The sequence below is a fragment of the Podarcis erhardii genome, assembly GCF_964252035.2.
Source record: "Podarcis erhardii genome assembly, chromosome: 3".
Taxonomy (NCBI): domain Eukaryota; kingdom Metazoa; phylum Chordata; class Lepidosauria; order Squamata; family Lacertidae; genus Podarcis; species Podarcis erhardii.
Window position 1 is genome coordinate 1,471,141 of NC_138507.1, and position 27,946 is coordinate 1,499,086.

The 27,946-nt window shown below is 43.1% G+C and overlaps 1 protein-coding gene across 5 annotated transcripts; it reads left to right on the top strand.

Annotated features, from left to right (window-relative positions):
• Positions 1 to 388: 388 nt before the first annotated feature.
• On the top strand, positions 389 to 27,898 carry LOC309338342 (dual specificity calcium/calmodulin-dependent 3',5'-cyclic nucleotide phosphodiesterase 1A-like). 5 transcript variants are annotated; one of them, XM_081855514.1, is made up of 15 exons: positions 389 to 433; positions 1,739 to 1,921; positions 3,091 to 3,157; positions 3,946 to 4,062; positions 4,815 to 4,955; positions 5,642 to 5,742; positions 6,067 to 6,192; positions 8,984 to 9,094; positions 9,240 to 9,360; positions 12,095 to 12,176; positions 14,861 to 14,993; positions 18,157 to 18,377; positions 22,292 to 22,570; positions 23,860 to 24,141; positions 27,300 to 27,898. In XM_081855514.1, exons 3-15 carry the CDS (start codon positions 3,092 to 3,094, stop codon positions 27,659 to 27,661), a joined length of 2,142 nt encoding a protein of 713 aa, XP_081711640.1. In that variant the 5' UTR covers positions 389 to 433; positions 1,739 to 1,921; position 3,091; the 3' UTR covers positions 27,662 to 27,898. The 5 variants fall into 5 exon arrangements, with proteins under 5 accessions (XP_081711640.1, XP_081711636.1, XP_081711637.1 ...); XM_081855510.1 differs by lacking the exon at positions 389 to 433 and adding an exon at positions 440 to 650; XM_081855511.1 differs by lacking the exon at positions 389 to 433 and adding an exon at positions 440 to 650 and having other exon boundaries at positions 14,909 to 14,993.
• Positions 27,899 to 27,946: the final 48 nt, after the last annotated feature.

The following is a 27,946-nucleotide window of genomic DNA, read 5'->3' on the forward strand; positions in this document are numbered from 1 at the left end:
AGGCGAGGGGCAGTGACTTAGCTAAGGCTGGCAGGACAGCTTACTTTATGGTCTTAACCCCTTCATGCATTAATTAGTGTTAAGCATGTTGGTTATATGAGGCTGATTTATCCCACAGAAAGGATAACAGTCCATAAAAGTTTTTTTAAAATATCTTGACCATTTAACTAGGGTTGGACAATTTCATCTATTTCACTATTTCATCTCAGGGCTACTAGATTCTCCTGCTTTTGACATGTACTTTAGCAATCCTTGCATCTGTTGTCAGTACCACTAGGTTTTCACATAAAATATAAGTGAGAGAGGGGGGAACAACCCTGGGAAATAAGTGTGGACTGCTGTTTACGCCAAGGTTGTTAGTGGCTACATCAGGATGACATCACAATGCTTATGTAAGGGCTTGACTTCCTTCTGTTGAACTGACATCCACAAGGTATTTATAAGAATGATGTGCATGTAGGGATAGGGAGCTACTCTTAGCATACGTATATTTAAATGTAGCAACTTACTGCAGTAAAGTTAGTAGACGAAACAACTGCAAATATGACACAAGATAAACGGGGGAAGCTTGGTGCCAGAACAAATTATACCTCAGCAAAGTCAAAAACCTGTGATCAAAGGGCCAAGAAGAAACTTTCTGCCACTCTGCTGTAAGTCCAGCATCTTCACTTCTAAGCTGAGGGCAGCGATGGGCCCCACGGCTCCCAGTCCTCATTGTGTTTCATCTGACCCAAGAACACGGCCTGATCAGAAGCTTGCCACTCTTTCTTTTGGCTCTGACAGCTGTTTCAGTCACATTGTCCAACCCTAGTTAAATGGTCAACATATTTTTTAAAAACATACGGTATATATGACTTTTATAACAGAAGCTGCATGAAAAGTCCAAAATCCACACTTGGACAATACTTTTAGTAGGACCAACAAGTAAGATGTTACACAAATTGGGAGGGGAGAAGGAAAAACACTAATCCCCCAACCAAAATACATAAATTAGGCTGGATGTTGGAGCTATGAGGTCCTCAGATTGTAATCATCATCTTAAATAAGAACTGCAGATCATTGGCATTATTCTTTTTATCAATCTCCAAACACAGATTAGATATCAATAGAAAATGTCAAAAATTGTGTGCTGATTGCCCCAATCCCCATCAATTGCCATTTTGTTATGGCTGCACCCTGGCACCTCCATTGTGATCTTCTGTTGCGTTTTGCTCTCTAAAGTGAGTCCTAGGGATAGAAATTTGAGAACCCCTGAACTAGGACATCTGGGGAATGGCAAGTAAAAGAGAAATTCCCTAACCCAGGAGATCTAGGCCAAAGGTGGGCAAGATGTGGCCCTTCAAACGTTGCTGTGCTCCAACTCCCTTCAGCCTCAGCCAGCATGGCCCATATGGTCAGGGATGATGGAGGGCCACAAGGGCCCCAACCCTAATGTATCCCATCTATAGAATAGTGTGACCGGAAAATAAAAAAATAAACATGTTAAACCAGGCCACTAATATCATTGTGGTGGCGGTGGTAAACAGGATGATAGCATTTATGTATTTATTGGAATGCATTTTATAATTGATTTTGATGTTTTAAGTTGGTTTTGCTGGTATTTCTGTTGGGCATTTTATATTTGACTTTTAGAATTGCTCTTTAAATTGTTGCTATATTTTAATCTTTCTTTTAGCTTCTTAATTTATTTGAAAACTGGGGTATATATTATTTAAATACATATCTCTGTTCCTTGCAGGAGCCTTTTGGACACTGAGGACGACCTCTCTAATATCCAGTGGGGATCAGTGCCTTTAGAAGTACAGGACTGGCTGACTGTTACCTTTGCAAGGAAAAAAGAGGCGTACAGTATCAGACCTGAGGATCAGCCAAGCATTCGAACTATTTCATATGCAGTCCAGGCTAGTGTTTTGGTAAAAAGGTGAGCAGGGGCCATAGAACAAGTAATGAGCCTAAACTCTGTAGCTCATGACTGGTGGAATTAAAGGTGCATCTAACACAGTCTCTTCAAGAAATGTTACATCCGGAATCTCATTCACCAATTTACACATACACGTGTTCATTATAAGACCATAAACACAGGGAGTCTGGGGGGCCCAGGACCCCCCAGGAGGCCCAGGACCAGATGTGAAGCAGCACCAGCAAGCTCACCCAGCGGGGGCTGGAGTGGCCTCTGCTTCCTGCTCACTCCAGCAGTGGCACAACCAGGGTGGTCTGAGCTGGGGCTGCAGGGAAAGGCGCTGCTTCTTCCCATTAAACAAAGGATTCGTGGAAGGAATTACAGCAGGTGTCACTGTGACCGAGAAGATATTCTCTGTGGCACACTTAATGGAATATGCAAAATAAGGTCAGATCAAGAGCTGGTTGTTAACGGCATAATGCAGGGGTGGGGAACGTCCCCTCCCACACCAAGAGCCACCAGCACCCACACATCCGTTGGCATCAGAATCATCACAACCCTAAACCCGTTCTCTATGAAGAGAGAGCGCGGGAGACGGGAGATTTAGGTGAGGCAAGGTGAGGCGACTGCCTCAGGCAGCAGGATCCACCAGGGCAGCAGATCCCCATGTCTGTCTTTCTTCCTCACTTGCCTCTGATGCAGGACAAGGAGTCGGGGCTTTTGTCTCCATCTCACTGCTCACCTTTCCTGAAGGCAAGGGCTCCAATGCAGCACATTCGCTCCACTTTCCCAGCCCAGTGAGAACAAGGAGCCTTGAAGTCACAACACACACCAGCATTAGGCTGGGGGAAAGGCTTCTGTTGACTCAAGGCTTCTTGCCAGACCCATTTCACTGGGAGGAGGGGCAGCAGGGCAGGACCATGCCAGCTTCTCAGCAGCCTGAGAAATGGCCCAGGGGCAATTAGCTGTCTATAACGCTTGACGGAGCAGCCCTGTCCAGTTGTGGGGGGCAACATTTAGAGACCATCCAGTGAACTTCATGGGGATTTCCACCAGGGTTGCCTCATCAGCCCTAGTCCAACCCTCTTCCTGCTTTGCCACATAGAGTCTCCCCCACTACTTGACTTGACCTACTCTAAGGGTCTTAGAAAATAATCTATGGCTTACATATATTTCATTTGTTCTCCTAGGATGTTCCGTACACCCACAAGTGCAAGTGGTTTGGCTTATCCAGAGAAAGTAATTGCAGCTTTTAAGGTGAAAGTGGTTTTTAAAAAATAATAAAATAAAACAGTCTCCTCGGGAGGGGGTGGACTCTCCTTCCTTGGAGGTTTTTAAGCAGAGGTTGGATGACCACCTGTCAGAGTTGCTTCATTTCTTAAATCAAAGAAAGAAAGAAAGAAAGAAAGAAAGAAAGAAAGAAAGAAAGAAAGAGGCCATTTGTATTGATGGCAGAAGTCATTGGCCAAGAGAGCCTTGTTGGAAGGATGTGAGGACCTTTTCAAGGGAGCCAGGGGGCCTGCTGTGGCTGCGTGTCCAGAGAAGGGGGAGGTCATTCAGCTGAGGGAGTTCATCTCTCTGCATCTCTGGCTTGTAGGTCTGAGACCCTTCCTGCTCTGAAATAGGGGTTTCGTTTCTTGTGTGCCTTGAATCCCGTGAGTCCCCTCGGCATAGTTAGTGGTGGTGGATCTGAGAACTTTGCAGCCATAAAATGAAGATCTGTAATAAACTATTATGACCAGCCATAAGAACACCTAATAAATTGCTGTTTTGATCTCTGTAAACTCCCATATCCATAAGCCAAATATGGCAAACAGGTTGTCTTTATTTAACGGAAATTGTAGTTGGAGGAAGAGCAGTTTATTATCTACACACTTTCAATAATCTGCCATAACTACATTCATTGGTATTACATTTTTTACTCATGTGACTTGGGAAACGAAAATGTTTGCATTTATATTTTTACATTTTACATTTTATATGTTGTCCAGGAACCTAGATTAAGAAATAAAAGTGCTTTTTTGTGTCTTTTCAATTACCAACAGGACATTGATAAATGGGATTTTGATGTATTTGCCTTAAATGAAACTTGTGAAGGGCACAGCTTAAAATACCTGATGTGTGATCTGTTCAACAAGTATGATCTTCTGAGACAATTCAAGGTCAGGAACTTATCTAGTTAAATCTTAGTATGTTAACAATCCAGTGTTTCCAGACTTTCTTTTAACAGAGCAAATTCCATGTTCTTGAAGGGCAAATTATAATACGGCAGTATCTAAGCAAATGAGAAAAAAATTATGATAGGTGTGAAATAAAGCGCATAGTGAAGCAAAGGGGCGTGTTCACAGAGTGAGTGTGGCTGCACTGGGAGAACGGGGGGGGGGGGGGTTGCCCTTTCCAGATTACCCCAGATTGGGAAAATCCAAGTTTTGTGTTGGAAAGCTGTGGGCTGCCAGTTGGATGGATGACACCTAAAAAAATCAATGCACATGGAGCTTCCAATCTACATTAAACTCCCATGTGGATGAGCCCTAATTCTTGCCTCCATCTGTCCATTCCATGCCATGGTGCCACCATGGATGTTTCACTTGCTTCTGTGCATCTGCACCGTCCCCAAATCTGCTCTGGAGGGTTGCTGGAAAGCGATCAGGGACAGGGCAAGGGGGGGGGGGAGAAGAGGGGAAGTCCTATTGTGAGTGTGGCTGTTGCTTTCCATGCACAATGGTTTGGTTGGAAACAACCCAGGAACATCTCATTTGACCCCTGAATGTCTGGACCTAAATCTTATGTCTCCTCTGTCATGTCCGAATGATAAATTCAGAAGGCTGTTTGTCATACAACTGGTCTTGCCAATGGTTGCAATAAAAATGTTTATTTCCAGTTCTAAGTATGTCCTAATTCTTGCCTTCCATAGATCCCAATTACCTGCCTGATTTCATTTGCAAGTGCTCTGGAAGTTGGCTACAGCAAGCACCAAAATCCATATCACAATGTGACCCATGCTACAGACGTTACCCAAACTGTGCATTGCATAATGCTTCACACTGGTATGATGGTAAGAAATGCCCTACAGTGAAGGAAAAGAGCATTTGGGATTCTTAGGTCCTCCTTTTCTTGACCTAGGAAAGCCTTTTGTTAGAATAATTTTAGAAATTCACATATTATAGTTCTTTACTAAGGTCTATATTCATTATTTACTAACATATCAGTAGCCATTTCACTCATAGGATATAGCTGACCCAGAATCATAGAATCACAGAAGTGTAGAGCTAGACAGGGACCCCGAGTGTCATCTAGTCCAACCCCCTGCAAGGCAGGAAATAGAATCTGGGAACCAGTGAATTATACATGGTGTTGCCATGCTATTAAAAAAAATACATTGACTCATGAGATCAATGGAAAAGCTGAGGCAGATGAACTTGTGTTAGTGCACAGGATTCAGAAAGGCTGGCATAAGATTTAGGAGGAACCCTAGGTATAGATTACTCAGGAGCGTCAGGCATAGACTCCATCATTGTCCCCAGTATTGTGGGAGGAAGCGGAAGCCTTTCTCCAATATGCTGCTTGGCCCACAGGACAAAACGCGCACCGTGATCCCAAATAACCCCCCACCCGGGCAGCTGCTATTACCACTTTAAAAAGAAAAGCTACTAGAGGAGATTGTAGTCATAGATCATTCTGCATCATGTCTAATTGTTAGTTGCATGCAAGACATGACTGACTTTTAATTCTTCTCACCAGCATTGGTTCACTGACCTGGAGATATTAGCAATTCTTTTCAGCACGTCAATCCATGATTATGAACATACTGGAACCACAAACCATTTCCATGTTAGGACAAGGTAAGTCTCTTTTGTCATTTTCCAGTGTGACCATTGCAGCTCCACCTAAACTGAAATGGTAGAACTGAGTGGCTGAAACAGAAGCAGCTCAGCAGAGCTAGATTGCTCATCTCTCCCTCTGCTGGAACCAGTGGACTGCTTGCTAATAGATGTCAGATCCCCAGAGCACAGTGTGAAAACCAGTACTCTAAAAAGTCAACATTTCCCCCCTAAAAATGGTATATTTTCATCTCTGGCACCAGGAAAAAGAAATGTTCAATCTGTGACTGTGCAACCCTTCCTAGGTCTGTTTTGGGTAATAGGGCTAGTTTTTTTTTATTCTAGGTCAGAAATGGCACTTTTGTACAATGATAAATCAGTTCTTGAAAACCATCATGTGAGTGCTGTTTACCAGCTCATGCAAAATGAAGATATGAACATCTTGGTCAATTTAACCAACGAGGAATGGAGGTGAGATAATATAGGGGTGCTACATAAGGTGTAGTGATGCTTGTGCAGTTACAGGCCTTTCAAGAGTCACTCAACAATGCTATGATTCTATAAGTAAGGGTTGCCTTTACAAGCACTCCAGAGTTAACAGGGAGACTTTACTAATTTCCCACATTTGCAGCTATGGCTTGTAGGCCATAAATGACAAATGCAGTTTTGTATGTGGGTGGCTTTCCTTCTCAGGGTAGCAGACAGCTTAATTCAGATAACTTTGGGCTCTGAAGGAGGGCAGAATGCATGGAAATCCTTGTTTTAGAGAACTCACAGTTAAGTTGTGGGTGAACATATCAGACGACACAGCGATTCTTCAAACAGCTCTTTTTTATTCTGAGGCCAGAACTGAACTGAACTGAACTGAAGGGCTCAGTCAGCCTGCTTATATAGAGCTCCACTACCTTGTTACTGTAACAACTTTCTAAAACTATCCAATCACTGAACGTCACTTTCGATCCTTCATTTGCATACAAACTATCCAATCACTGAACGTCACTTTCGATCCTTCATTTGCATACAAACTATCCAATCACTGAACATCACTTTCGATCCTTCATTTGCATAACTATCTACAGTATCCCCCTGCTGGCCCAGGGTGAGAACTTCAGTACATAACTCCCCTCCCCACCGAGATAAGGTGTTAGTTACAATCATAATGGTTTCCTAATATACAGCACTACACGTAATGGTTCAATTAGGCACAAAAGCATATTGGTTACATTTCACATACTTCCACATACTTAGACCAACAGTGTTACATGTCCAACAACACAGTCCTTTAAATAAGTTGGGCGCTTGGAAACTCTGCCAGACTGCCGGGGAGCGGTACCCTGGTCCGGTGGGCTGCCGGATTCTTGCTGAGGCTGTGGCGCGACCCTAGGTGGCGTTGAAACCAAGTCCCCTGGATCCGCTGCTGTGGGTGGAACCTCCGTGAGTGGAGTTGGCGAAATGTCAGGCACAGCAGTGGTCTGAGTCTGTGGGAAGTCCGGCAGACCCTCTGAAGTGACTTGGTTCGGCTCCATGCCCGCAGTCTGTGAGAGAGGTGTAGGTGGAGCCTCGCCATCTGTAAGTGTCTGTTCCAGAGCCACGAGCATAGTTGGGGGCACCACGGTAGTGTCCAAGTCCCCAACCCTGCGCCTAAGCTCGTCTATGTGCTGGCACCACAAGCGTCCGTCTTCGAGTGCCACCTGGTACGAGCGAGGTCCAGTGACTCCCACTACTGTGGCTGGAAACCAAGGAATATCCCCCACATAGTTCCGGGCAAAGACCTGGTTTCCTGGAACAACAGACTGTGGCGCGTTGGCACAGCCTGGGGGTTCAGCCATGGCAAAGTCCGGGTGCAGCCGGTCGAGCGGAGACCTGAGGCAGCGGCCCATAAGCAGTTTAGCAGGACTCCGCCCTGTGGCCGCATGAGGGGTGATGTGTTGCACAAACAAGTATTCAGCGATCCGCTCGTGCCAGTCTCCCCGGTCCAGGCGCCCCAGTGCCTCTTTTGCCGAGCGCACCATTCTCTCCGCTTGCCCGTTGCTGGATGGATGAAAGGGTGCCGTTAGGGCATGGCGGATGCCCAGTCCCAAAAGATACCGCTCAAACGTGCCTGATGTGAACTGTGGTCCGTTGTCAGAGACAAGGACATCAGGACACCCATGCGTCGCAAAGAGGCCTCGCAGCACCCGGATGACGGCCTCGGTAGTGGTGGAGGGCATCAGGGCCACCTCCAGCCATTTGGAATAGGCGTCCACCACTACCATAAAGGTCCGGCCACGAAAGGGGCCGGCCAGATCAATGTGCACCCTCAACCAGGGTGTCCTGGGAGTCTCCCAGGTGTGTCCCTTAGCTGCCGGTGGCGCAGGCCTTGATTCTTGGCATGCTTGACAGGCGGAAACCCAGGCAGTGATGGCATCATCCATGTTAGGCCACCAGACATAACACCGAGCCAGTGCCTTCATTTTCACGATTCCCAGGTGGCCAACGTGCAGAGCCTCCAGGACGGGTTGACGGAGTTTTGGGGGAATCGTAGTGGTTGCGGAGCTTCTCTTGGATTGTGTCCCATGGTGTTGCCTGGACTGCTACAGGCGAAACCCATGCTTGGGCCATCTCGAACACCTCAGGCCCACAGAGGCAGAGGAATAGGCCCCACTTCCGCTCCTGTGATACTTGTGTCAGCTCGTTGGCTTGGAGGTAGCAGTCGAACCGAGCGAGGTAGGAGTCCCATGATTCAGAGGCTGGCACAAACGGCAGTAGAGGCACAAGTGAAGCCATGATTCCAATGCCGGCGTAGAGGGCGATGGATGGAACACTGTGCTCTAGCCAGAACATTCAGCTCTGAATTGGTTCTGTTCAGTGATTTCGCTCAGTGATTCAGCTCAGTTCAGAGGGTGGCCACATTTGGCTGTGCTCTGATGTCCATCGATCCCACCTTCATCGCCACTGTTAAGTTGTGGGTGAACATATCAGACGACACAGCGATTATTCAAACAGCTCTTTTCTATTCTGAGGCCAGAACTGAACTGAACTGAAGGGCTCAGTCAGCCTGCTTATATAGAGCTCCAGTACCTTGTTACTGTAACAACTTTCTAAAACTATCCAATCACTGAACGTCACTTTTGATCCTTCATTTGCATACAAACTATCCAATCACTAAACGTCACTTTCGATCCTTCATTTGTATAACTATCTACAGTATCCCCCTGCTGGCCCAGGGTGAGAACTTCAGTACATAACACTCACCATGAACAAATTATTTATGTGCCTTCAGGGAACTGCGCCGTCTGGTCATTGAGATGGTTTTAGCTACGGACATGTCACATCATTTCCAGCAAATGAAATATCTGAAACACGTTCTGAAATGCCTTCAGCATGTAAAAAGGTTGGTTGTATTGGGAAGGGTGTGTGCGTGTTGGAAATCTGAATTTTTGTTGGTGGTATGAATTCTTTAAATCATCTCTCATTTAATATGAGAAACAATCCTACTTTTCTGCTGAAGTAATTCAATAATGCCCTACATTTGACAGGACAGATAGAGATAAACTCATGTCCATGATTGTCCATGCAGCTGACATAAGTCATCCATCAAAGCCCTGGAAATTGCATCAGCAATGGGCAAATGCACTAATGGATGAATTCTTCAAGCAGGTACCATTTTCAAAAGTTAATTGGTAGGCTAGATTCCTTTGCATGTTTGAGATAGATATCAAATTCATATCTTACCTGTCCAGAAAATCCCAAATGGCCTAAAACCTTTATAAAAAAATATGCAAGCAAACATGCATAAGGTAACACTTGGCATTTATTGTTGTATGTAATGTAACATAACCTACCCTTGTTGCTTGCACCCATTGTCACAAGAAACCACTGTGAAGCGCTGTCTCAATTCACATGTAGTACTAAGCCAAATCATGGCTAAGTGGGAACAAGGCAGCGCGCACAGAGCGGACATGGAAGCCTCTTCCCTCTTCCCTCTCCCAGAGCTGCTGCCGCTGCCTCATTGCTCAGGATGCAGCATGGTTTGGCTTAGCGTTACATCTGAATCCAGGCTTGTGGTTTGTCTCATGCCAAATAAATTACAAGCTGTTTGCTTTAGGCTTACTGAGCATGGTTTCTCTGAGGAGGGACAAACCCGTTTATGTAATGCCAAGTGAACGTTTCAGGTTATGAGCTCTGCTAACCTGGAAGTAGCTGCTCCTGGTTGAGAACTTTGCCCCAGGATGCAAATGGAAATCGTGCGCTGGAAGGCCCCATTAGCGAAAGTGCGCCTCAGGATAAGATCAGTTTCAGCTTAAGAATGGACCTCCGGAACAAATTAAGTTCGTAACCAGAGGTACCACTGTATTACAAAGCTGAATAATCTGGCTAATTATAGTTGTTCTAAAGCTTCTTCTGCCAACAGCCGAAGCAGCATCCACTGTAAAGCAAGCCGGACAGGTCTCTCCTGCTGTGCTGCATACTTGTAACAACCCCATTGGAATGCATTGCTCCCAAATAGCAGGCTCTGTTGTGGCTAAAATATCTTTGGGAGGACTGATAGGTGTGCCCCCATCCCTGTATCTGTACACTTGAGGATCCCTTCTGTTGTATTTTAAGGATAAATAGGTGTGATTAACAGCTCGGTATGAAAGATTAACACCCACATGTTTCAAACTTGGTGTCAGAATTTGAAAACGTTGCTTTTCAAGATGATCGGAGGAGCAGAATTTTCAACTCTTAGGTTTTTGCTTCACACACTTGCAGGTTGACAATAGGAAGTCACAAACTGTCCCACATTGTGCTTCATATTAAGAATTTTGGGCATGTTCAGCCCAAGGTCAAGTAACAGCTGCAGTGATTCCATTCTGGCAGTGAAGCCAACAATAGGCAATTGCAATGATTGCAATGATTTATGAGATTCATGTGATTCACCTGCATTCCCCACCCCTGCTATATGTGGGGACTGGAGGTTTTTTGACTGATATTGCGACTGGAGAGAAAAGGCTTAAGCCCCACACACTGTGCTCCTGAGGACAATCGTCCTGTGCCTGGCATTTAACTTTATCAAACCCATGGCGTGGTTGCTGATTGTGTCCTTTATATTATGGTTCATTTGGCCCTATGTCTCTGAAAACAGGAGTATCTGTTATGTTAGAGGTTCTCAGACTGTGATCTGCAGAACATCACTGGTCTGTTGAGCTTCAGTCAGGTGGTCCATGGTTTGTCTGTAGAAAAATAACTAAAAATATTGTGTCATCTAGTGCAGCGCATGACAATTGCTACGACAAGCAGAAAAAATATTAAGCGGTCAACCAAGACCCTCAGCAATTTTCAGGTGGCTTTGTGGCAAGGAAAGTTTGGGATCCATTGCATTATGTTATACCAAATACTGTAATGTGTTTAAATAAGGAAAACACCCTGAAATAAAGGTTGTCATTTATTCCTTATTGGGACTTTCATAAACTTGGTAGAATCTTTGAAATTCCCAGTGGAGGGCTCACACTGCACTCTCACAAATTGTGTCTCTTTTTACACAATTATAAATAAACACACACTTATCTTTTCATATTACATACATTCTCAGAGTGTAAGGGGTGATTCAGATGCAGCAATCTTGTATAGCCCATGGTTTTATTAAGTCAGAAATGACTATTGAGCCTACACTCTCCCATCTCATTTCTCCCTCCCATGTACGAGCTTTAAAGCTTTTATGTTGGTATCTTTAAGCCACAGTTGCCCATAATGTCTGAAACAAGAAACTGTGGTTTAATGCTGGTTTTCTAAGCAGTGGGAAATCTGTGGGCCTCCAGCTGCTGCTAAACTGCAATGCCCATCAGCCTCAGCAAGCAGGCGAAAGATGATGGGTTCAGCAACATCTGGAGGGGAATCAGTTCCCCACACCTGTTCTAAGCTGCTTCATAGAATCATAGATTTGGAAGGGACCCCAAGGGTCATCTAGTCCAACCCCCTGCAATGCAGGAATCTCAGCTAAAGCATCCATGAAAAATGGCCATCCAACCTCTGCTTTAAAACCTCCAAGGGGGGAGAGTTCACCGCCTCGTGGGAGTCTGTTCCACTGTTGAACAGCTCTGTCAGAAACTTTTTCCGAATGTTTAGTCGGAACCTCCTTTCTTGCTCCTTGAAGCCATAGGTTCGAGTCCTACCCTCCAGAACAGGAGAAAACAAGCATGTTCCCTCTCTTCCATGTGACAGCCCTTCAGATATTTGAAGATGGCTCTCATATCTCCTCTGTCTCTTCTTTTCCAGGCTAAATATACCCAGCTCCTTCAAGCACTCCTCGTAAGCCTTAGTTTCAAGAGTTTCATATCAAAATAGAAGTGAATTTATTGGATATCGTTCACGCTGTCTTATATCTCTGTGCCTTCTTTCCCCTCCAACTCAGGGAGACAAGGAGGCTGAACTAGGATTGCCTGTTTCTCCACTCTGTGATCGTGGGACTACCAATATTGCTGAAACTCAAATAGGTAATGTGAGGGAGGGAGCCAACCTTTAGTCCTTCCTCTCAATCCTTTTCTTTTTGAAAATCAGATGTATGCTTTTCTTCCCCCCCCCTTTTAAAAAAATATTTTTAATTAAGTTTTCCATTTAACAATACAATCATATCACATTAGTTAATCCGAATTATGCCAATACATATCATAAAATCCAAATATTTTGCCGAATTTTTAAAATTTTTGTTGGGGGTACCCATGCTTCGAGTTCAGTAAGGGTCCAATCATCTCATATTTCTGCTGCTTTAAAGATGTATGCTTTTCTTTCTCACCACAGCAAAACAAAAAACGAAAACAAACAAATATGCCATAGGTGCTAGAAAATGTCCTGGCTGGATCACCATTTCCTGAAGCTCAAAAGCAGATCCAGAAATCACATTAATCATATTATTATTATTATTATTATTATTATTATTATTATTCTTCAGTGCTATGTCCCTTTCACCACCAAACCACCTGACTCATTGTCAAATCCCCCACTGCACACTGCTTTGTGGCATTTTTATAATCCCTTGCAAGCCATGGGTCCCCTACAACATCCCAGTCCTGAATGCCTTTGAGCTTCATTTGGGTCTTGCCTTTCTTTCAGTTCTAAGCAGTGCAGATTACTCAGCAGTTTCCAAGCCTACACTACTTCACCATTTTAAAAAATAATAATTTTTGGCTACTGGTAAACTATTTCTTGAGGGAGTTAATTACATAGTTAAATTATGCACTGTGTGAAAAAGTATTTTCTTTTGTCTGTCCTAATCTTCCAACATTCAGCTTTTTTGATGTCCACAAGCTTTCATGTTATGAAAGGAGAAACTTATCTCTGCCCACTTTCTCCACTGTTTTCATGTATGTGCTCTTTGAATTCTTTAAGGCATCCCTTATTGCCTGGCTGTATTTATTTTGCCAAAGTTTATGTTCCTTTTGGTTCTCATTTGCACAAGTTTCTAAAGGAAACTTCCTTGCCTCTGATGAGTTCTTTGATTCTACAGTGGTACCTCGGGTTAAGAACTTAATTCATTCTGGAGGGCCGTACTTAACCTTAAACTGTTCTTAACCTGAAGCACCACTTTAGCTAATGAGGCCTCCTGCTGCTGCCGCACCGCCGGAGCACAATTTCTGTTCTCATCCTGAAGCAAAGTTCTTAACCCAAGGTAATATTTTGGGTTAGCGGAGTCTGTAACCTGAAGCGTCTGTAACCCAAGGTACCACTGTACTCATTACAGCACCCTCTTGGCGCTAATGGTACCTTTCTTAATCTGTGGTATAAACGCTTATGAGATAAATGCTTAAATGATATGCACTTACTGTTTATCCTTTTATTACAACTGTTGTTAATTTTTTTACATCATCAGATACGGGGTTGCACATATCATGTTGTTTGCTCTGGTGCCTGCTTGGTCTAATATATGCTCACTGGGCTCTGCTTCTCTCCAAATGCCAAGCCTGTTCTGGCAGAGCTGCACTTCTACCAATTTTCTGCGCCTCATCCACCAGGTCTCCTGCTTGTGGCCTTCATGCTGGCCTTCACCACCAAGCTCAACATTTCCACTCGAGGCCTGAGCACCCCAGGCCTTATCCTGTGCTGACTACCGCAGGGCGACTTGGTCGGCCTCTAAAGTGAACTGGGATCTACCACTGGGGTTGCAAGCTGTAGGCTGAGCTTTGCCATGTCTGAATCCTATTAATAGGTATTGGTGCTTCTAGGAGACTTGGATATGCTGAGGGTTTATGCAAGACATTCTCGCCACTCTCTCATTACTTTGGGAGACCGGGCCTCCGTCAGGAGAAAACTAGAATGGCTGTGGCAAGACCAGCTGAACTTACCATATTGCCCTGGTGCTGACATGCTAAGCCAAACTTTGACTTAGTGAGCTTGTGGAGAGGAGCTCACATCCACTTTGCTGCTCCCAGGATCCCCAAGCTAAGCTAACATTTGGCTTAGGGTGCTGTCCAAACCGGAACTTGTGGTTAAACTCCATCCTTATTAGCCATGATGTCTTAGGTCAGTATGGAAGCAAAAAAGAAATGGGAGGAAGCAGGCAGCTGCAAGCTCCTCCCCAGGAACCTGCATGTTCACATGGACTCAGGGCCTGATTCACACATGACCCTAAACCATGTTTATTAAACCATAGCTTAGGGCAGTGTTTCCCAACCTTGTGCCTCCAGCTGTTTTTGGACTACAATTCCCATCATCCCTTGCCACTGGTCTTGCTAGTCAGGGATGATGGGAGTTGTAGTTCAAAAACAGCTGGAGGCACAAGGTTGGGAAACACTGGCTTAGTGTACTACCACTAGAAATAATAATAGTAATAATAATAATAATTTAACTTTGGGGGGGAAACTTGCCTCTTTAGAATCCTTTCCAGATTATATCATAGTTTTAGCCAAAATATCTGCACTCATCTCAGACCAGGGCTGGATCTACACAGCTATAAAAATGCTATATTAAAAAAAACATTTTAAAGCTCACAATGGAAATGATCATTGACTTTGGATTTCAGCTCTACAGAGCTATCTGATGTCACATTGTTATAACACATTTATAACGTTATAAGTACACTAATGTAGCTGAGTCCTAGACCCATAAGCTCTGTACTGAAGAATGTTTCTTCATCTAGGACAAGAAATTGAAGAATTATGTCTGGATGTTTTCTTCTTTTCAGGCTTTATTGATGTCATAGTGAAACCAATTTTTTCTCTTATAATTGAAGCAGCTGAGAAAATTGTTGAGCCTCTTATATATGAAGCTTTTGAAACTGGATGTTCCTCTAGCAGAGATTCTGGGTATTTTTCCGGGTATGACTGTTCTTCTTGCTTTTTTTGTTAATGTTATCCTTATTTTTTTACAAATTGCTCTTGTCACCATGGTCTTTGATACTGGCAAGATATTAACTCATTTTCAGTTTTGTTTCAATAATTGTTCTTCATTTAACTCCCCAACCTTTCATTTTTTATTTTTTAATTTTTTTTGTTCTGTTAAGAGCCCCGTACTTCATCTATGCATTTCTTCTCTTTTCTCCTCCAGGGCTTCCTGATAGCCCAATGAGGAATTTTAAGTTAACACTGTGAGTTTACTGCATTCCAGTAACTTTCATGTTTTTGTAATGTGAGATTAGTTTTTAAAATGTTGAAGTGGAGTAAAATTTTGATATCAAAATTTCACTTAATTTCCAGTGAAAGGGTGAATTGGACTCCACTAGCAGATTGATAGGTCTTTAAAAAGCCCCGCAATAGCTGCATTTGATTGTCCCAGTGTTCATTTCTGTTCCTGAAAAAGAGGGCACTGATTTTCTCTCATTATTATACTATATATATTTTCTGGTGTTTTAAAATATATGCTGGTATACGTTTGAGGAAAGACGCAAACCCCCAAACACAAGAAATTAATGCATGCCAGATTCTAACTAATATTTGGGATGGGAAGGGGAAATGCAAGCTGCCAAATCCATGCAAAGCAGCCTGGCCTGGCTAATTAAGTGTAGCTCCATTAAGAACCATTGGCAATGCAAGAGAACTGTCTTTTCCAGCAGGAGAAATGGCAGGTTACCAAGGTGAACTATTAGGAAATAGAATCATAGAATCATAGAGTTGGAAGAGACCACAAGGGCCATCGAGTCCAACCCCCTGCCAAGCAGGAAACACCATCAGAGCACTCCAGACATATGGTTGTCAAGCCTCTGCTTAAAGACCTCCAAAGAAGGAGACTCCACCACACTCCTTGGCAGCAAATTCCACTGTCGAACAGCTCTTACTGTCAGGAAGTTCTTCCTAATGTTTAGGTGGAATCTTCTTTCTTGTAGTTTGGATCCATTGCTCCGTGTCTGCTTCTCTGGAGCAGCAGAAAACAAGCTTTCTCCCTCCTCTATGTGACATCCTTTTATATATTTGAACATGGCTATCATATCACCCCTTAACCTCCTCTTCTCCAGGCTAAACATGCCCACCTCCCTTAGCCATTCCTCATAAGGCATCATTTCCAGGCCTTTGACCATTTTGGTTGCCCTCCTCTGGACACGTTCCAGTTTGTCAGTGTCCTTCTTGAACTGTGGTGTCCAGAACTGGACACAGTACTCCAGGTGAGGTCTGACCAGAGCAGAATACAGTGGCACTATTACTTCCCTTGATCTAGATGCTATACTCCTATTGATGCAGCCCAGAATTGCACTGGCTTTTTTAGCTGCCGCGTCACCCTGTTGGCTCATGTCAAGTTTGTGGTCAACCAAGACTCCTAGATCCTTTTCACATGTACTGCTCTCAAGTCAGGTGTCACCCATCTTGTATTTGTGCCTCTCATTTTTTTTTGCCCAAGTGCAATACTTTACATTTCTCCCTGTTAAAATTCATCTTGTTTGTTTTGGCCCAGTTCTCTAATCTGTCAAGGTCGTTTTGAAGTGTGATCCTGTCCTCTGGGGTGTTAGCCACCCCTCCCAGTTTGGTGTCATCTGCAAATTGGATCAGGATGCCCTTGAGTCCATCATCCAAGTCGTTGATAAAGATGTTGAATAAGACCGGGCCCAAGACAGAACCCTGTGGCACCCCACTAGTCACTCTTCTCCAGGATGAAGAGGAACCATTGATGAGCACCCTTTGGGTTCGGTCAGTCAGCCAGTTACAAATCCACTGAGTGGTAGCATAGTCAAGTTCGCATTATACCAGCTTCTTTACAAGAATATCATGGGGCACCTTGTCAAATGCCTTGCTGAAATAAAGGTAGGCTACATCCACTGCGTTCCCTTCATCTACCAGGGTTGTAATTCTGTCAAAAAACGAGATCAGGTTAGTCTGACATGACTTATTTTTCAGAAATCCATGCTGACTATTGGTGATCACAGCATTCCTTTCTAGGTGCTCACAGACTGTTTGCTTAATGATCTGCTCCAGAATCTTCCCTGGTATTGATGTCAGACTGACTGGGCAGTAATTATTTGGGCCCTCTCTTTTCCCCTTTTTGAAAATAGGGACAACATTTGCCCTCCTCCAGTCTGCCGGGACTTCGCCTGTTCTCCAGGAATTCTCAAAGATGACTGCCAGTGGTTCTGAGATCACATCTGCCAGTTCTTTTAATACTCTTGGATGCAGTTCATCTGGCCCTGGAGACTTGAATACATCTAAACTAGCCAAGTATTCTTGTACTATCTCCTTAGTTATTCTGGGCTGTGTTTCCTCTGCTGAATCATTTGCTCCAAATTCTTCAGGTCGGGCATTGTTTTCTTTATCGGAGAAGACTGAGGCAAAGAAGGCATTGAGGAGTTCAGCCCTTTCTGTGTCCCCTGTTTGCATTTCACCATCTTCTCCTCTGAGTGACCCCACGGTTTCTTTGTTCTTCCTTTTGCTACGAACATACCCATAAAAGCCTTTTTTGTTGCTTTTAACCTCTCTAGCAAGCCTGAGTTCATTCTGTGCTTTAGCTTTTCTGACTTTGTGTCTACACATGCTGGCTATTTGTTTGAATTCCTCTTTGGTGGTTTCCCCCCTTTTCCATTTTTTGTACACATCCTTTTTTAATCTTAACTCAGTTAATAGTGTCTTAACATAAGGTTAGGGTTTTTGGTGAGAGATTTACTGGGGGGAAAGAGGACAAGGGCAGAATGATCTTGGCTGCTGACTGGAGAGGTTGCAACCCAGAGCCTGGGGAGCCTGGCTGGCTGCTCTGGACTTCAGCTGGCTGGTGCTCTGAGAGAAGCCCGGGGAGACATGCAGCTGCATATCGGTGTAAAATAAATGCTACAGCCTCTGCCGTAGCCTGAATTCACAGTGGAAACATGACCCTGGGGGAGGCCCTGGAACCCCTGGGTCATGCTACTGCTTCGTACAGATTGGCGTGCCATGTAGCAAACAGTGCTTTTTTCCATGCCAATTTTAGATGTCAGTTGCTTCTCCAGAACTCTAAAAACCTTAAAAATTACTTCAACAATTTCAGCCTGACTCATTGCTTATGTTTTTCTTTCCTTTTGTAAAGATCAGGGTCAATTGAAGATGAAAATAAGCCAAAACTTAGTGGGAACAGTTTTGAAGAGGAAGAAAACTTTAGTCTGGGAAGCGTCAAAAGTGAAAGTGGGACTTGCACAGAGAGAAATCTCTTAATTTCATTGGATATAGCAAGCTTTGAAGAACACTTGGTGCATAATATTGAAGCAAACAGAAAAAAGTGGAAAGAGAGCCAGGAGCCCAAGAGCAAAGGTAGGAGGATCCATTTCTGCAGACTCTGAGCCCTCCATACACTGCAATAACCATTTCCCACATTTGTGTCCACGCCATTCTTGCTGCTCTCAACAAAGTCCTTTGCACAAGGAAGAGACTGTTTTCTGGAGCAGAACAGATTGCAATTTATATTTTCCTTCAATAAAAATGTCTTACTATTATTAAAAACAACGACAAGGTCTTCATTTGGCATTTCAGTTCTCCTAGACTAGCCCTAACACTCTGTCCAATTAAACAGAATCAATACTGGGAACAATCTCAGCTCATTGCTATTCTTATATGTATAACTATGGGCTGCACCCGAGCTCCCTCCCCTCACCCCCCCCATCCCATAGAGCTCCCCCTTCCCACCCCATGCAGCTAACTACTAACCTTACTTTTTACCTTCCCAGCCCCATTTCTGAAGTCACTTCTTTCTCCTCTTCTGCAGCACTGCTTTGCACCCAGTTTCACCTTCACCACGTTTAGGGAAGTTTTCAATGTTTGATGTTTTATCGTTTTTTAATATTCTGTTGGGAGCCGCCCAGTTAGATGGGAGGCATATAAATATTATTCTTATTCTGATGTCCGTGCCTCCTCCCTCTCCTTTTGTGCAAGTTGCCTTCACAAGCCACACCTCGGTAACCTCCCACATCTTTGTTGGATGTCAAACTCAGCCAAGAGCATAAGGTCAAACAGATTCCTCACTGGCCTTGCAGACAACTTCATTGTCCAGAAAGTGGGAGAAGCAACAAGAGGAACAGCCATTTTAGATCTGGTCCTAACCAATGTTGATGACCTGGTTAGTGGGGTAGAAGTGGAAGGATCATTAGGCGCGAGTGATCATGCTCTTCTGAAGTTTACTATACAGTGGAAAGGAGCAGCCAAGCATAATAGGACTCAATTTCTTGACTTTAAGAAAGCCGACTTCATAAAACTTAGGGAAGTGCTGGGTGAGATCCCATGGACAGTAATACTAAAAGGAAAGGGAGTTCATGATGGCTGGGAGTTTGTTAAGAGGGAGATAGTAAAAGCACAACTTCAGGCAATACCAATGAGACAGAAACATGGAAGGTGCCTAAAGAAGCCAGGGTGGCTATCTAAAGAACTTTTAACTGAGTTAAGATTAAAAAAGGATGTGTACAAAAAATGGAAAAGGGGGGAAACCACCAAAGAGGAATTCAAACAAATAGCCAGCATGTGTAGACACAAAGTCAGAAAAGCTAAAGCACAGAATGAACTCAGGCTTGCTAGAGAGGTTAAAAGCAACAAAAAAGGCTTTTATGGGTATGTTCGTAGCAAAAGGAAGAACAAAGAAACCGTGGGGTCACTCAGAGGAGAAGATGGTGAAATGCAAACAGGGGACACAGAAAGGGCTGAACTCCTCAATGCCTTCTTTGCCTCAGTCTTCTCCGATAAAGAAAACAATGCCCGACCTGAAGAATTTGGAGCAAATGATTCAGCAGAGGAAACACAGCCCAGAATAACTAAGGAGATAGTACAGGAATACTTGGCTAGTTTAGATGTATTCAAGTCTCCAGGGCCAGATGAACTGCATCCAAGAGTATTAAAAGAACTGGCAGATGTGATCTCAGAACCACTGGCAGTCATCTTTGAGAATTCCTGGAGAACAGGCGAAGTCCCGGCAGACTGGAGGAGGGCAAATGTTGTCCCTATTTTCAAAAAGGGGAAAAGAGAGGACCCAAATAATTACCGCCCAGTCAGTCTGACATCAATACCAGGGAAGATTCTGGAGCAGATCATTAAGCAAACAGTCTGTGAGCACCTAGAAAGGAATGCTGTGATCACCAATAGTCAGCATGGATTTCTGAAAAATAAGTCATGTCAGACTAACCTGATCTCGTTTTTTGACAGAATTACAACCCTGGTAGATGAAGGGAACGCAGTGGATGTAGCCTACCTTTATTTCAGCAAGGCATTTGACAAGGTGCCCCATGATATTCTTGTAAAGAAGCTGGTAAAATGCGGTCTTGACTATGCTACCGCTCAGTGGATTTGTAACTGGCTGGCTGACCAAACCCAAAGGGTGCTCATCAATGGTTCCTCTTCATCCTGGAGAAGAGTGACTAGTGGGGTGCCACAGGGTTCTGTCTTGGGCCCGGTCTTATTCAACATCTTTATCAACGACTTGGATGATGGACTCAAGGGCATCCTGATCCAATTTGCAGATGACACCAAACTGGGAGGGGTGGTTAACACCCCAGAGGACTGGATCACACTTCAAAACGACCTTGACAGATTAGAGAACTGGGCCAAAACAAACAAGATGAATTTTAACAGGGAGAAATGTAAAGTATTGCACTTGGGCAAAAAAAATGAGAGGCACAAATACAAGATGGGTGACACCTGGCTTGAGAGCAGTACATGTGAAAAGGATCTAGGAGTCTTGGTTGACCACAAACTTGACATGAGCCAACAGGGTGACGCGGCAGCTAAAAAAGCCAGTGCAATTCTGGGCTGCATCAATAGGAGTATAGCATCTAGATCAAGGGAAGTAATAGTGCCACTGTATTCTGCTCTGGTCAGACCTCACCTGGAGTACTGTGTCCAGTTCTGGACACCACAGTTCAAGAAGGACACTGACAAACTGGAACGTGTCCAGAGGAGGGCAACCAAAATGGTCAAAGGCCTGGAAATGATGCCTTATGAGGAATGGCTAAGGGAGCTGGGCATGTTTAGCCTGGAGAAGAGGAGGTTAAGGGGTGATATATATATAAAAGGATGCCACATAGAGGAGGGAGAAAGGTTGTTTTCTGCTGCTCCAGAGAAGCGGACACGGAGCAATGGATCCAAACTACAAGAAAGAAGATTCCACCTAAACATTAGGAAGAACTTCCTGACAGTAAGAGCTGTTTGACAGTGGAATTTGCTGCCAAGGAGTGTGGTGGAGTCTCCTTCTTTGGAGGTCTTTAAGCAGAGGCTTGACAACCATATGTCGGGAGTGCTCTGATGGTGTTTCCTGCTTGGCAGGGGGTTGGACTCGATGGCCCTTGTGGTCTCTTCCAACTCTATGATTCTATGATTCTATGATCTTCCTCCTCCCACACATTGCAACTACTTGGCACACTTGTCACCATTTTTTCTTATTCTTCAGACCCTGCCACGCTCTTGCTTTCATCTCCGGCCCCAGTCCTATGTCTCATACGCCTTTGTTTTTTGCAACCGTCTTTAGACCCCTTTTTTCACCTTCACTTTCCTTTTTCCTTCATCTTCCTCCTCTTCTCAATTCTCCCTTGCCCACACATCACCCCCATTTCCATGCCTTTTCCTCTTCTTTTGTGCAGCCCTCTTTGCACAGGCACACAGTTAATCACCTTCCCTTCCTTTTTCCAACTCTCTTGCATACAAACTGACCCTATCTCCATGCTGCCTCCTCTCTTATTCTGCAGCTCTCTTTGCATGCACACCCCCCATGCTGACACATGCAAATTTATCTTTCAGATGCATTTGCATTAAGAGCAAGCCTGTCAGTTGACCTGTTCAGTTAGAGAAGGTTCGGTTCCCACTGTATCCAAACAACAAAAGTTTGAGTAAAGCAGGGATAGAGACACCGAGATGAATATATTTATGAGGTTGGGTGGGTGGATTCCCCTTAAAGTCTTGGGTACCAGTTTCTCTCCCATAATTTGAGTCAGCAGATGTAGGAGATGACTAAAAGTTGAAGTCTTCACCCAGGTGCGAGACAGCTTAGCAGTGTACAAAGGCTGATTCTGATACTTTTGTACATGTAAAAAACAAGAATGAAAGCCTAAAACGAGTGGTCCACAAAGTGGTTGTGCATAAACCACATTTTTAAAAAAATGAATATTGGGAAATGTTTCATAAATATTTATCTGTCTTTCTACAGATGAAATTATTTTAAGGGGAATATCTTACATTTCCTTTGTTTTTAGAATCACCAATGAAAGAAAGTAATAAGGCCAAAGACAAAGTAAGTAAAGATAAAAAAGAGGGGGGGAAACCCCAGAAAACATCAAAGCCCAAACACCATCCTTCAAAGTCCAATAAACTTTGTATTGCACCACAAAGTCCTACCGTTTGCGATTGTGAGCTTTGCCACAACAGAGCATTTGAACCAATGGATGTCAGTTTCATCGTTTACAACGCAGGTGCATCAGAACTGTTTCAGCCACAGCCGGATGATGAGGTCATGGATGTCACAGAATCATATGGTATTCAAAATAACTTTTCTACCCAGATTGTCGTCTTCATAGATCCATTATTTTTATTTTGCACAAAAATGCATTCAATCTATCCTTAGGTAGTGCGCTCTCTCTCTCTCTCTCTCTCTCTCTCTCTCTACTTTATATCACTCCCCAACCAATTTTCCTTGCATCCTTTCCCCACATTTAACAAATTCCAGTTCTGCAAAACCTCAGATTTTGCAGCACCAAATTAAGAGTTTTGTAATTTGCATTCATTCACTCATTAATAGAGATAAAAGGATTTGTCAGTTTTGGTCCTCTTAGGTTTTGATTTTTCTGATCTTAATTTTGCCACATTTCTGCAGCAATTTGAAAATGAATCAGCATTCTAGTGCAAGTGTTATCTAATAAACACATTTTTGTAATCTATTTTTATTAATGTACATATTTTGGCAAGCAATGTCTCCTAATATAATGCATTTTCATTAATATATGCATTTTTAATCCACACTTTTACCTAAATATGCATTTTGTAAACATTGGTTGATTGGAGAACTGCATTTCAGTATTCAGAAAAATACAAATTTTTAAGGATGTTTTGATTTTCATATTGTTTCAGAAAAGGCAAATTTGAGAAATTTGGCTTTAAATGCAAACTGAATTTTACTTCTCCCCCATCTCTATTCATTTCAGTAACAGAACCTGTTATTTTCTGTTTACAAAAGTGTAGCAGGAACTGATGTAGAAATCTAGACATACCGTCTGCAGCTTCCAGATGAGTGTTGCTTCCTTGAGAAACTGAGTTCCTGAATTGGATTCATATTTTCATGCAGGTTGTCTACAAAGGCACTTGAGATAAGGGAGGGGTAGATATGCATTGATTAAGCCTCAAATAAGCCAAAATTGCAGGCAGTTCCAACCAATGTTCATATGCTTCACAAGTAATTACAAGAACCCAGTGCTTTTGATCAAAGACAACAGTGCATTAATGTAGTACCTTATTTTTAACACATCACAGTAATTTAGGAGACAAATATTTTATGGGAGTCGAGTATTAGGATCAAGTTCCTAGCACATGAACAGCAAGCTGATTAGATATTTCCAGTTATGTTTCTACTTTAATATTTTTGCTGGTCTCTTCTAAGGAACTAGTTTAAGGAGTTCCTAGTAATGCAAATCCTAAGTTTTTAATTTTTATCAAAAGTTGTCTAGATTACAAGAATGTAAGCAGAAGTGGCATTTTCATTTGAGAAATAGAATTTTTCATTTGAGAAGATTTAGCTGACTGTCCCTCTTTTTGCATATTTGTTTTGTAGAGGAATTGGTGGATAATAAAAGTTCCTGGAGGAAAGCTGCTGGCCAGGATACAGATAAAAACATATACGAGATGCGAGGCATGGTTCCAAAAACAAAACCTCTGCGTCCTAATGAAAGCGATGATGTGATCATTGAGGAATTCATACCAGATGATCCTGAGCCCCCAAAAGAAAGTGAACACCCTGCCGCCCCTGATCACAATGGTGCCCAGCTGTCACCTGGTCTTGGCTTTATGTCGGAGCTAACCAAAAGTGAAGTCAATTTCTTTTCCCTGTGGAACGGTAATTGGCCATTTCTGCTCAGGCTTCAGTGATGATTAATAGGTAGTTTTAGCACAAACCTCAATGAACCTACAACATTTCACAGATGAAAATGGTCACTTATTGGCTGGTGCCATTGGTGAACTGTGACAAGCCAACATCATACAGGTGGTGGAGGAAATAGCGGTGCCAACACAACGCAGGCACTGTGTGGCACAAATAGAGATGGCAAAAGCAGTACATTGCACTTATACAGTGGTACCTCAACCTTAATCCGTTCTGGAAGTCTGTTCTTAACCTGAAACTTCTTAACCTGAGGTACCACTTTAGCTAATGTGCCTACCGCTGCCGCTGCCGCACGATTTCTGTTCTCATCCTGAAGCAAAGTTCTTAACCCGAGGTACTACTTCTGAGTTAGCAGAGTCTGTAACCTAAGGTACCACTGTAATCTCATTTTACAGTCAAGGAAGACCATCTGGTGACACAGAATTCTTAGGAGAAACAATAATAGAGTACCTCCCAGCCTATACAGAGTTCCTTCCACTTGCCAAAATGATGACAGCTTCTCCCTCCCCTATGCATTCCTTCCTGGTTTAAGGTATGCCCTCATCAGGACTCAGCCTAGAGTTTCAGTGCCAAGACTGAGTCCTGGAAAATGGCAGTCCAATTATCTGATTATGTGGCTTTCATCACCACTGAATAACTACAGTTTCTTGCTTCCCCTCAGAATTCAGAAGGATGTTGCCTTTCAGCACATGCATGGCAACAAAATTAGAATTTTTGATCATTTTTGATAGTCCTTTCCCTCCACAAATTCTACAACTGGTTCCCCCTTTTCCCATCCCTTCTTCTATCAGTACAACAGATGCGTTGACAAAATAAAGGTGTGTTTTAATGACTTCTAAACATGCTGGAAAAGTGCGTTTTTTAAATTTTTTATGTTCAACTTAATGTTTTATCAATGAGCTAAAAAGCAAAATTTGGAAATTGAATAACTCATTATTGTATGAAAAAGAATAACTGAGAAAGTAAAAAAAAAACCTGAACTGAAATCCTTTCTTCAAAGTAGCAAAACAAAGGAAGTACCAATCTTAACCATGTGGGATACATGTAAATCTTGAGGATGTTCATAAGTATTTATGGATTATTCATACTTTCAGTAATTTAGTAAGTCAAGACAACAACAGAAAAATACAAGGACAAAATGAATTTGATTTTGAAATGAAACGTAAGGAAACAGAATCTAAGGAACTTTTTTGCAAGTTTTTAAGAGCAAAACAAAAACTGGAAACAGTAGATACTTATAAAACGTGTAAAAACATGTGCATACTAAACAGAAATGCTTTGAAATAGTAGTAAAAACAGGCAGACTACATGACCTACAATATATATATATATATATATACACACACACACACCAGATATTGGCACTCGATAGAAACAACGGTGGTGTACACCCTCAGATCAGGACCGGCCCACCCATGAGGCAAGATCCACTGGGGAGCAGATCCTGACATCGATCTTTCTTCCCTCTTGTTCCTGTTGTTGATCTTCCCTCACCCCTTTTTCTCTGGCGAAGAGAAGGGTACCATTTGACATCCGTCTCGGGTGCCATAATGCCTTGGCCCAGCCCTCCCTCAGGTTCATTATACCTCTCAAGCCCCAGAACTAGGACAAATAACGTATTTTTTTTGGAAAAGTCTGAAATTCTGAAATTAATATATGACGATGGAATATTTTTTGATGACCCTGACTTGAAACAAGTGATATTAGAGACTAATAATTTTCTAAAAGTCAGTTGCGTGTCGAGGTCCCCAGGGCCACCCCAATTACTCACACATCACACTGAATTTTTGTTTAAGGTTTTTGGCATAATCTTGGCCAGAACTTTATTAAAATACAAAAATGTGAGTGGTTGCTTAGGCCATGGGGGACAGACTGACATTCCGCACGATGCGAAAGTCAGAAAAGGGGAATACACTTGGGGGTAGCGACGGAGCAGGGAACCTGCCCTCAGCCCTCCCCAAATGCAACCAGGAGCTTATTGCTATGGCCCGAGCCCCCTTGACAGAGTGGACAAGCAATAGTTAGCCCCCGATTCCTTTAACGGAATCCCTTGCAGCAGCAGCATTAGAGGGGCAGGCACAGCCAATCCATGCCCCTCAACCAACCAAACCATAAACCAATGCCTAACCGCAACCTTCCAAGTTGTGACGATTTGCTACGCAGTAGGCAAAAACCAAATGGCCCCAGCCAATCAGCCAGATGGACAAAATTCCTACCGGGCCCCCGCTCCAAAGCAGACGACCCCATGACAGGCATAGCAAGGTCAAAGCGAACAACCCTATTCTAGGGAGGGGGGGACGGGCAATCCGATGCACGGGCAAAAAGAGGAAGCCCTAGCCTCGTGCAAGGAGTTTTAGCATTTCTGGCTGTCAATCAACAAATGGCAACATTAACTTCTTCCAACAACAAGGGAAGCCCCAATCGCATCAGTGGCCAACGATCAATTAGCCCGCCCCCAACTCTGGAGTGTCCTGGTGGCCCCCACCGCAACACGTGCTCTCCATGAAGGAGAACACGCTTTGCCACAATTCAACACAACAGAAGGAAGAGCAGATCTCAGCCTTTAAAGCAGAGCTCAAACATTGAGTTGGGTGAGGATAAAAAATGATGGCATTGCTAAATAGTATGAAAAAACAAAGTTAAACTTTAATCCCACATAAAAATGTTGAAAAGTAACAATAAATTTATTAAAATGTAACATTAAATGGACTCATCTATCCAGCTCAATGCCTGGTCAACAAACTAATGTGATAAATACCGGTAATTAATAAATTATGTGTATGAGAAGAGAAAAAAAGCTACATGTGGATCATCTTTTTAAATGGCATATACAGAACCTTCATCAGCACATGTACATGCAATGAAATATGTTTATGTGGACTTGTCAAACATGGATGCTTTCACACATTTCCAATATGCTGTGATTCACAAACTCTAAGCATGGTTTTTCCACTATGTTTTACTCAGAATAGACCTAATTTAAATCATGTTTATTAATGTTAATAGATCTACTCTGAGTAACACTTAGTTAAATACCACCCTCAATCAGGCAAAATGCATGCAAACATAGTAATATATTCTCTAACAATATACTTTTTTCTCCCTCTCTGCAGAAGAAATTATGAGACGTGCTGCGGAGCAGCAGAAACAAGACCAAAGCGGAATGGCTGCTGATGCTGCGTTACAGGTGGCAATATCAGCAAAACAAAATGAGGGTTGTCAAGCAAACTCGGCTGATCAAAACTTTGTTCTACAAGTAATCTCTATTGACACCCCTGTTGTAACAAACAGTACAGAATCAGGACAACATTGTGACCCATCCCAGAAGGAAGTTGCCAATACTTCTGCCCTAAAGCAAGATATCACCACGCCATCAAATGCATGCCAACAAAATGAAAGAACCCCACGTGGAGCTGGAGCTGCAGCTGTATCTGTCACATCCTTGAGCTATGGGGTATTTAAAATTCCCCAGTAGATTATTGATCTAACTGGTAGGCTAAGATTGCACTGTCTTCAAGCTTAACAGAAACCAAGACCTGATCAAATACAAGGCACCTGACTCAAACATAGAACTTCTGACTGCTGAATGTTCAAAAGTTAAGGGGAAAATGCTTATTGTGAGATCAGTTGACAGAAATCTGAAACACGCATTGGTCGCTACAGAATAGGTAGAGGTAATTCTTAATAAACCTTCTTATTGGTGGAAATGAAACCCACCTCTTCCCCTTCCCCTGAAGATTTTGAGTCTGTGGGACTTTTC

What these genes read in the sequence shown, in the direction of transcription:
- LOC309338342 (XM_081855510.1), top strand. Translation starts at nt 544, where the DNA reads ATGACACAAGATAAACGGGGGAAGCTTGGTGCCAGAACAAATTATACC. An exon ending in TGCTTCACACTGGTATGATG is followed by an intron (nt 4,956 to 5,641) that starts GTAAGAAATGCC and finishes TCTTCTCACCAG; the next exon opens with CATTGGTTCACTGACCTGGA. An exon ending in CCAGGAGCCCAAGAGCAAAG is followed by an intron (nt 18,378 to 22,291) that starts GTAGGAGGATCC and finishes CTTTGTTTTTAG; the next exon opens with AATCACCAATGAAAGAAAGT.